We start from the raw sequence: 11153 nt of genomic DNA on the forward strand, positions 1-11153 counted from the left end.
CAGGCGGCAAACGGGAGCCAGTAACCACAGAGCCGCACAAAGACACGCAGTCCTGTTGTGTCAGTCGGCAGAGGTCACGCTGGTGGACGAGCTGTCAAGGTTCCCGAGATAAAGAGTCACGACTGTGGACTTCTCAGTGTTTGATAAGGTGCAGCAGTGCAGAGCGCGTGTGTGTGTGTGTGTGTGTGTGTCAGACACAGAGAGTCACCATTTTGTGTTTACAGAGAGGGCGGGAACACACAGACACACAAAGACAGTACCATGACTCCTGAAGTCCTCTTCAAAGTAGTCTCTGTTGAGGGCAAACTCCGGCTCCTCTGTGTAACTGTAGAGCTCTATATGAGACAAATTAGAAACAGGAAAGAAAATTGCAGCTGATTACGTGTGATGGTCAATTGTCAAGTCGATTGAAAAAACAATCAAAATAATGTTTTTCTGGTTAATCATTGGAAATCATTTAAATGTCTCCTTTTCTCTGGTAATGGAACATTATTGCCTCCTTTAAAGAAAGGGAAGGAGGTCACAGGTTACATTAGAGATGCAAAATGCCAAAAGAACAAGGCCAAAAAACAACAAGAAGCACAAGAAGGAAAAACCCTTTTTTAAAGCAAACAGAAACAAGAAAGAGTTCTTGTCCGTCTTATGTTGCTTTTACAGTTAATTACATTAATCTGCTTTGTCCTCTCTTGGTAGTTTTATCTTTCTACGATCAGTTAAATGAAAAATAAATAACTCCCGACCACAAAAATGACAGAACAGGAAAGACTAGAACAAGTCCTGTGTGACTAGGACAACTGCAACTGGAGATATCTGCAGACAGGCACTTCTTTTGTCACACACTTTTGTGACTTTACACGTCGAGTGCTTTTCACTATTTATTTTACAGATTTACATAAATGCAGCATTAAAAAATGAAGCTAGAGAACTGAATAGTTAAGAGAAGGTTCAAAAGAATTGAAATTTTAGGAGCATTTCCATGTAAAAACCAACACAAATTCTCCATCGCCATTCCAAGATTCACATGAGCGGTCACTGCAAAGTCCGTCTGTGTTTGCCAGCACTTGGCAAATCTCCCAGAGAGACAATCGTTATTTACTGTTTTCTCTCTGCACATCTGTTGCCTCTGAACTAAATTAAAAAAAAATAAGAAACAAGCCTCACACTTGTGCCCTTCTGTCATTTATTTATTTATGCATCTCTTGGCATTTATGAACCCCAGGCTGCAAGTCACAGGACATGTTACCCAACACACAGACGCTGGAGTCACCAGGGGGGGTTCTGAATTCATAATCACAGTGTTTACGATTACTCACAACATTAGTCATTCAACGTGTCCTGCGTGTCTGAAAAACATGTCAAGCCCGGAACGTTTTGTTCTCGGCCTTTTGAGCATTTTATGAAAAACAATTGGAGAGTTGCACGAAGTGAGCGGTCAAATAAAAACAAAAAAACAACAATGTCGTCATTGTTCCGAAAGGACACATTTTTAAAATCTTCAAATGGAAGTCTATGTGAAAATGAGCTTGATTCATAACGTCAGCAAACATTTCCCTGAGCAGTTAATGGTCTCACCCGATGACGTCAATTTTAGTAAATTATGTTCATCATCCTTTCTCATGCAATATGATAATCGATGCGCCAGGGTAAATACCGATATTTTAATTAATAAATGAAGGCGCTCATAAGTAAACAGTTTCAGTTTCACTCACCGGGAGTCGCTACTTGACGTCTGAGTGAGTTTACAGTGGGATAATGGCGGAGAAAGCTACGTTAAGAGATGCTTCATTCACGTTGTTCACTATGTTGTGAATAAATAGAAAAACTTTTAACTTTTAATGGATGTTTTGTTTTCTTCAGTTAGACCAGGAGTGTCAAAAGGGTCACATTTTGCAGAATATTACTGAAATTGCAGGGAATTTCAGGTTGCTCATAATACGTTTTTGTAAAAAGATACTTCATTAAATGTAAAACAAGGGGAAAATGTGGTGATCTTGTTGGTTATCATGCAATTATTTGACTGGTTTACTGTGTATGTGACCCCTGACCTAAAATTAGTCTGACACCCCTGAGTTAGACAGATATGGTGACGTATTTATCAATATATTGAGTATCACAGAATCATTGTATCGTGATATTATTGATATCGTGGACCATGCAACATGTATCGTATCTTAGAATCTTTTTTCATGATTAAAACAAGAGTTCCGATTGTTTAAGCTTCTTAAATGTGAGTGATTTCTTCAGTTCTTTGCTCTGGATAACAAAGAAATCATTAAAAGTTAATAATTTTGTTTTGTGGACAAAATAAGACATTTGAGAACATCACCATTTCCAGGTTTGACGAACACCGATCAACATTTTTTAAGGTTTTCTGATATTTTATGGACCAAACGAATAATTGATTCATCGAGATAATATATAATCGACAGATTAATAGATTCTGAAAATAATCGTTAGTTGCAGCTGTATACGAGTGTTGGTACTGTCATGGTGCCGCTAAATCAGGACATGACATCCATCCACATGCTTATCTCTGCAAGTCAAGATGGTAGGTGTTCATTCTTACCTGAAAGCTCAGCGGTGAGAGTGTCAGTGTCTCCATACTCAAACTCCAGGTTGGGAGAGTCCATGGAGCTCTGTGAATAAGGGCCAAACACACACACACACACACACACAGACACACACATTACCATGAGCATACAGTGAAGGATAACAGTGAGCTCAGCCAATCACAGATGTCCCGACACCCACATACAAACAGACATTCAACCATATTCACATTGTGTTAACACCTACAACACATCACCCACACAAACACACACGCTTCAGGCTCACTCACAGTTTTGCCTGATTGTGAGTGTTTTGAGTTTTGATTGGCTGCTGGATCTCCAGGCAGCATAGACTCGGATCCTCATATTCACTCACAGTTTTAGGCGCTGTCTGGGGAAACACAACTCTACAGTGTTTATTAAAAATGCAAAATGAATGCATTCACCAAGGCTTTTAAGACTCTCATATGCTGTTGTTAGAAGCTTGTTAACATTTTAAACACATTAGTACAAGTAATTAACCCTAACAATTGTCTTTTGGAAGACACTTCTTAATGTTTATAGCCAGCTTATAAAAACAAATAAGATGTGTGTTGACATTAACAAGACTATAAGGAAAGGAAGTAATCAAAATCTTGATTAACGTTATTTTAATTTCTTAGCACCCTTACAAACACTTAGTAGAAACTAGAGAGCCCTAAAAAAACATAATAAATATATTTACTAGGCTTTTATTAAAACCTGGGACAATATATTATCGCTCATCGTGACAAGAAGCAGCAACAATAAGTGAATGGTGGAGAATTTTTATTATTGTGATCATCTCAAATGGAGAAAACCATCAATATTTCATATGAGGGGCTTAAATCCTGTCTGACTCACCCATATACAGTCCCTTTTAAAGATTTTTGAATTGAATGTGTAAAATTTTAATAAAAAAACACCCATCACATTCCAAAGAAAGGAATTAGCTGGTGAAAGTCTTGCTCCCTCACTCACTCTCCGCTCCGACTTCAGCATGAGCTTGTAATTGTAAAAAAAAAACCATGTGCCCATGCATTTCGTCGCATATGAAAAACAGGCCTCATTCATCAACTGTTAAACCAACTCACATACTTTCATATCACATATATTCTATACATGTCTATATGTGACAAACAATTAAAAGAAAGCAAAACTTTCCTCCCATCTGTTGCCCCCCCCCCAAAAAATTCACATTAAAATGACCAAAATAAGAACATCTGAAGAGAAGATGTCACATTACCACATTTTTCCATAGCGATCTCCTCAGTCATGGAATTCTATGCATTCCAACTGGTAAAAGTCATAAAAATAGATCTGTCAAAGTAAGTACATTTATATCTATCTAACCCATTTAACCCACCAATACTAAAACTTCACTGAATCTCGTTTTAAACAGAATGTTCGTCTCTCCATAATGTAGATTCCATTCATCATTTTTGCATCTGTTTGTAACCACCTCCTATAAGTAACAGTCTCATTAAAAATGTATATCTGCTGTAGAATAATACACATTCAGTACTATGGAGTACATTTTTAAATGTAGATTCCAAAAAGTCATGAATGTCATTCCAGTGAGAGGGGAGTTTCAAACGGCTGGCAACATCTGAACCACACATTCCCTTTGATGTCTCTTCTGAGCGGGATTAATAAAATAAATCTTACATTTTTCCACCCAAATTCTCTCCAACTGTGTGAAGATGCCTCTTTCCATTGTAACTCACAAACGTTTTGCCACTTCTCTTCAGACATAACCAAACCTCCCTCTCTTTCCCATTTATTTTTAATGTAGAAAGGGAAAATTTAAAGATTCTTAAAGTGTAAATCTCCCAGATCTGTAAATTGAGGTGAACAAATTCAATACACCATTGTCTAATTTTCCTGATTCCTTGGTCATAATTTCATCTAAGTTGCTAAAAAGATCCCATTCTCTAGTAAGTTTATCATTAGTAATTGATTAATTGTTGCAGCCTTAAATAGTATCATCCAGACTGAAACACATTCCTGGTTTTTATCCCTTTATCTTATTCAGATGTGAACTGATGAAATCCCCCCCTCCCCCACAAAGGGATGATTATAATTCATCTCCTGTTAATGAGCGTTAAAGAATATCTCTGACTAGCTGCAGGCTATGGAGCGTTAGATGTGTTCCGCCCTGTGAAAGACGCAGCCCTCCTCTGTAAATAAGGATGTGCTCTGACTCAGCTCGACTGGTTTAAATAACTGCCAGCGAGACGTCATGCGTCGCTGTCGTCGCCTATAAATACCCGCTGCTACAAAGTCAGCACCAGCCAAAAACAGCCGGGACGTCAGCCCGCCTGTTTGTGGATGACGCCGAGCCAAAGTGATGTGACTTGATGTCATTACTGCGCTGGTAAACCAGGAAATGAAAAACCACTTGAGAGCGACGGGTGCAGATAATTCAAGAAGATTACAGACAATTCTGGAGTGGAGAAAGACACGGATACTTTGTGACCAGGTGCTATAGCTATGATGGTACAACTTCCTGGACAAGAAACTGACCAAAGTGCTGTTTATTAGGATTTTTCTGCCGATATTTGATATGCCGATATATCAGGAGTTCTTGGGTCAATAACCAATGCCGATATAAAGTGTGTACGTCACTTAATCTCTTCTGTAGTGAAATAAACATAATATTTTGGCTACTCAGACGTAGATATACATTTTCTCCATTGAACAAAATAAGTATAAGCAGTAAATAAATGTAAAAAAAGTCCAGAAGGTAGCAGCCTATTTAGCCTAATGTTGTAAAATATGAGTCATATCGACAGATATTTCAAAATTAATACATTAAACAATTAAAGTGACTTACCTGCATCACATTTTTAATTTACATGGCCCGTGGAACAATCACAAACACATTTAATGAATTAATTGCAACCCTTGCAACCTCATTTACTAAATGTGTCGTGTTTCACAAGTGCGACTTCGATTTGAAGTCGCACTAACAAATGACATGACGCAACTAGCCGATTATCAAAACTGACACTTAATAATTGGTTATTATTGGAACACGTTGCCTCGTCTTTCAGAGGTTTAATAAAGAGCCCCAGAGTCTCCGGGGACACTTGAGTGACTGATCTTTATCAAAAGTGTTTTTAAATCCTCCACAGCACAGAAAACCTCTCAGTCACTCCTCTAATCATCACCACGTTCACTTTCAACGTGCGCCTGTTGGTGGCACAGGGATTTTACCAGAGGAGAGGAGCTGAAGTATATTCATAAACAAACTAATTTTATTTCATGACTAATACGAGACAATGACGAGACGGCGCCAATGTCCTAAAACACTGACTTTATTAACACGCATTAATAAAGAGACAGATGTCGAGCTGTTACGCCTTCAAAATATTCTGAATGAGCTCATCATGTGCCGCAGCAGCTTTATTTCCGGTACGTGCCGTTGCTGCAGCATGAAACTACAAGAATACCACTTTAAAATTCATTCATTCATTCATTTATCTTCATGCGCTTCATCGGTTGCGGGGGTCGGGGTGCTGGTGCTAATCCCAGCTGACATTGGGTGAAAGGCGGGGTACACCCTGGACACGTCGCCCGTTTTGAATTGTGTTTGTTCAAAATAAAATACTAAAGTCAGATCACGTGTAAATGTGTCTCTTAAATCAGCAAACCAGACACTTTTATCATTGAGTTGCATTGAATTTATCAGGTAATTAATCAGAATTTAATGAAAATTTGAGACGTGCGAAAGACTATTTGACTGAAATGATAATCAGAAATACTTTAATGTTTTTGTTAGTAAGAAAAGACTAAAATTGACTGCCTCGAGTTCTCTTTTGACTAAAACTAGACTAAAATGACGAGACTTTGTTGACTAAAACCTGACGAACAAAAACGGTATGTGAATGGCTAAATATGACAAAGTCAACGGGCAGTCCACGGCCAAGAGGAAGGGAATTGGAAAATAGCGGAAAATTCATCATCACTAATTGTTGCGTGTGCAAACATTGCTAAATGTAATAAGGACTAGAGCTGCAACTAGCAAGTATTTTCTCAATGAATCGAGTCACTGTTTGGTCCATAAACATTTCAAACCTGGATATGACGACATTCCCAAATGTCTCGATTTGTCCAAAAACCAAAGTGATTCAGTTTTAAGGGTTTCTTTGTGATATATATATATATATATATATATATATACACAAACGATCACAAATCTAGTTTTAATAATGAAAAAAACAATTCATCAATATAGTTGAATCGATTAATAAAGTAATTGTTTGAGCCCTAAGGACATTTGAAAAAATGGGTGACAAATTATTGCGAGAATATAAGTATAAATAAATAACGTACTTGGATCTCTCTCTCTCTCTTTCTCACTAAAACATGGCACAGCTTCACTCTGCACCACAACAGTGTGCAAACACCGGGCACAACATCAAACCACCACCAACCCACTCCAGCCAACACATGCCACTGGGACAACACAACACACGCCTGCTGCTCCGGTCACTTCACAAACATGAACGATCCACTCAGATTTGAGGTTAAACAGAAACGAGCCGAGGCCGGAGAGTATCAGCAGCTACATCAACTCATTATGGATCTGATAAAAGCTTTCAGCCAACCCCAGCCACCCCATCACCATCTCTCCTCTCACAATGACGTGAATATGCTCCAATTCTCCTTAAAACCATACAATGTGTTGCTGAATGGAAAAAAGACAGTGGCGCGTGTTGTTCCTGGACAAAAAGCATCTGGACTGAATGACCCCGGAATGAAAAAGCCTTCTTCTTTGTCCCACTGAACTTAAACCTTCACGTCTCAGAGCAGAGCAAGACGCTTAAGATTTGACTCATAAAACACAAATGACAGCGTGATATGTGTCATTGTTGCCCATAAAATGGTAGATGTTATGCAAAATGAGCATAAAGATTAAAAAAATTAATGAATAACAACAAATAATAGCGCCAACCATATCAGAAGCTAAGGCTAGACTTATTTACCAATGACATTGTCATAATGAATGAAATGATAATTTAACATTGAATAACTTATTGACAGTTGGGCAATTTAATGATACATGTAAAACTTGGGTTATTCCATGAACAAGAAAATGCATTATGATAATTGTGATTGTAATAATTCTCACTTTATATTCATTAAATGAATTGAATTGGATCTTTAAAATTTCTTGACTTAAAAGAAAGAAAGAAACAACTGCATTTTCAATCTAGTCCATAAAGGTTAAGTGGCAGTTCTAAAGAAGGGGAAAATCCTTTATTAACAACACATTTTATGGTGACCAGTGGCAGATAATTTACAATTATATTACTCCACGTTTAATAGCAGTGATGTTAGTGAGTTTTATTGATCGTGACCTTGAAAGGAAACGGCCCTTCGGGGACATGCAAGTCTTTTATATTGATATCTTAAAGTGTGTGTAAACACTTTAATTTTTTTAAAATAATACATATATTATTTTATTATATATACAACAACTGTGAGTTATTGCAATATATTCAGATGGAGGGGCTGGTTTAATGATTTGAAACTTTTTATACCAAGTACCTGAGAAAATAGTGAGCTCGACATTTAGTCTCTCATCATCCTCACATATATGTATATGTGAAATTAGAACTCTAATTATGATTATTTCATTTAATATTATTATGTTATTTATTTCTACGGGCTGAACAATGAATGCAATACTATATACAATATAGCCAAAATGTGTGTCAAAACATCATTTTATATTCATTATTGTTTTGATCAATACACATTTACATATTCTACAGACTGAAGAGAACATCTTTGAATCTCAAAGATCTGCACAAATATCACACAGTCATCATTCTAAAAATCTTATTCAAATGTAATCGTGAAATCACAATTCCTGTCAAAATAATCGCAATTAAATATTTATTCATAGCCCTAGTCAAAACTCCTCAGCTGCACTCTGATCACAAAGTACCACCAGAGGAAAGTCATGTGCCATTGGTGGTGCATGTACCATAGTTTGAGAACCAGGGCTTTCTATACTGTTTTTTTTCTTTTATTTTTAGTTTTATTTACTATTTGTGCAATGAAATGTATTAAAATGACAGATGCAGCAAAACCTTTGCAGCTCCAGGCTTCATTTCATAAATATGGTCTAATTAATTCATCTGTTGTTATTGCACACAGCTTTACTGCACAAATAATGAATAAAACTAAAAAAACACAGTACATTACTGCCACTATCTTTAAGCAATAATACATTAGTTTACATTAGTAATTATTTGTGCAATATTTGTGTTGAATTAATGAGAGCATATTTATCAAATGAAGACTGAAACTGCACAGGTTTTCTGTTGGTGGATATTGATGAACACTTTCACGACTGGTGGATCATCAGAATTGACATTGATGATTATATTTGATGGATTATATTTCAGTGATGCTGAGCATGACAGAAAACACACCATAATACAAAAAAACAACAACCCACAGCTGCTATAACAGCTGCAGTGGACAGTTGTTGAGGGAATCTGCCTGAAATGACCAGGAGACATGAGAGAATGAAGTTTTTTTGGTTTTTAGTAGTGAAAGGGACCTGAATGAAGGTTTTGGTGGGGTTTGGTGGAGCTGGAGCTGCTGTGGTCACATTTCACCACCTGCCTCCTTCACCACTGTAGGATTACTGCTGCCGGGTATTTATAGCAGAGGCTTTTCCAAAATAGCACCAGGGTGTCTGTCTGCATGAGAGCATGTGGACATGTCCAAGAGGAGACAAGAGGAGAGTCTCACACTGCACTGTGAGAAAAACGGGGGGACATTTAGCTGGTCCGAAAAGCTCCCCAGCAACAACACACACGCACACATACAGAGAGAGTAGCCCGGATTTACCTCCGACTCCTTCTGCTGATCCTTGAACGCATCTTTCCCCCTCGGCCTCAGTCTGTCGCCGTTGTCGTTCAGGTTGTTAATGAAAGGGACCTCCATGTCCTCCGCCTGCATCTTTCCTCGCGTGGCGCGGCGGCAGCGGCTCGCTCACTCCCTCCTCCTTCTCCTCTGCTGGTGGCGCATACCTTCTCCTGTGGCGGAGGAGAGGAGAAGCTGAGCTGACAGAGCAGAGAAGCGGCACCAGGAGTAGGAGTTGAGGGTCTCTCTCCTCTCTCTCCAGACTTCACCGCCACCACCTCCTCCTCCTCCCCAGGTTTGTTTCATTCGCCGAAGCGCCTGATTCGCTGTCCCCGTGCGCCCCGAAAGGGCGGGGTTAGAGTCCTGACAGCAGAGAGGAGCGTCAGCTGACCGCCACTAACTAATAAAAGCGTCACAATTGTGCACGTTGAATATCTGCTGGCTGTTAGACGGTATTAGGGCCTCATGTAAGAAAAAAAAGAATTCGAAGGATAAAGTCAGAGTTCTGAGGAAAAAGTCAAGATTTAAGTCAGAATTCTGAGAAAAAAGTCAAGATTTAAGTCAGATTTCTGAGAAAAAGTCAATATTTAAGTTAGAATTCTGAGAAAAAAGTCAAGATTTAAAGTCAGAATTTAATATTTAATTCAGAATTCTGAGGGAAAAAAAGTCAGAATTATGAGGGGAAAAAAAGTCAAGATTAAAGTCAGGATTAAAGTCAGAGTTCTGAGAAAAAAGTCAAGATTTAAAGTCAGAATTGAAGATTTAATTCAGAATTCTGACAAAAAAGTCAGAATTCTGAGATTCTTTCGTACCAAATGAACAAATAAGAAGGCACAGTGAAAGCTTCACCTAAATATCACTGGCTGGAAATTTAAGTGACATCAAATCACATGCATTATTGGGACACTACGTGAAAATCCCCATACCTTTGTCTGATGTTATATTTCAGATAATTACCATGGGACCTGAGATCAGAGGGTTGCCCTGCAAAAATAAAAACAAAAAACAGCCGAGCACATTAGTCCACAGCAATGACAATTTGGTGAGAACACCTTAAATCTTTTGCTCAGCAATGTACAGGAAACTGCAATGATACCATTGTTGGAGAGGAGACCCCCTGCTACTATAATCCTGAAGCTCCTGTTTGAATATTTGATGAAGGTGGAGGTGCTCCTGTCTGCAGCAGCTTCACCTCCTGCTTCTCTCCTTTCTGTGGAGCAAGTGAATTTTTGATATGAGGGTGGGTGCGTTGGCTGCCACACACACACTGCAGTGCCATTCATTTTGACAGCTTAAACAGAGCGTTATCACTTAACCTTAACCATAACTAGTTAAGGTCAAGGTCAGTGTTTATGCCAGAAAAGGTCCTGAAGATGCAAAGAAATACAAATCCACACACACACTTGTGACTACAATCCACTTATGACATGATTGGATTGTACAGATGAATGTAGGCGTGAGCTTGTGAGAATGTGACCACATGGCCGGACAGCAGGCACAGTGGGAGTGCGTGCAACATTAAATAATTACTCACTGTAAAAATACACTCACTGGCCACATTATTAGGCACACAGGCCAATAAATTGGCACCTGGTGTTGTTTTCCCATTGCTGTAGCCCAGCTACAATTAGTAATTAGCGTTTGAGTTTTTTGTTGCCTTCCTGTCTTTAATCTGGACAATTCTCCTTTGAATATCCA

At 38.5% G+C, this 11153-nt stretch overlaps 1 protein-coding gene across 3 annotated transcripts in view; it reads right to left on the minus strand.

Moving 5' to 3' along the window:
• strip2 (striatin interacting protein 2) overlaps positions 1-10692 on the minus strand; it is a 31771-nt gene extending 21079 nt beyond the window's left edge. For 2 of the 3 annotated variants that reach the window (XM_044021705.1, XM_044021702.1), the window contains exons 1-3: positions 9441-9760; positions 2567-2636; positions 261-335 (exon numbers count right to left, since the gene is read on the minus strand). In XM_044021705.1, the coding sequence (XP_043877640.1) occupies positions 261-335; positions 2567-2636; positions 9441-9551 (256 nt within the window). In that variant the 5' untranslated portion in view covers positions 9552-9760. Of the gene's footprint in view, positions 1-260; positions 336-2566; positions 2637-9440; positions 9761-10381; positions 10440-10551 lie in introns of those variants that run through there. The other variant, XM_044021704.1, reaches the window with a different exon arrangement.
• Positions 10693-11153: the final 461 nt, after the last annotated feature.

The sequence above is a fragment of the Solea senegalensis genome, linkage group LG3 (assembly GCF_019176455.1).
Source record: "Solea senegalensis isolate Sse05_10M linkage group LG3, IFAPA_SoseM_1, whole genome shotgun sequence".
Classification (NCBI taxonomy): Eukaryota; Metazoa; Chordata; class Actinopteri; order Pleuronectiformes; family Soleidae; genus Solea; species Solea senegalensis.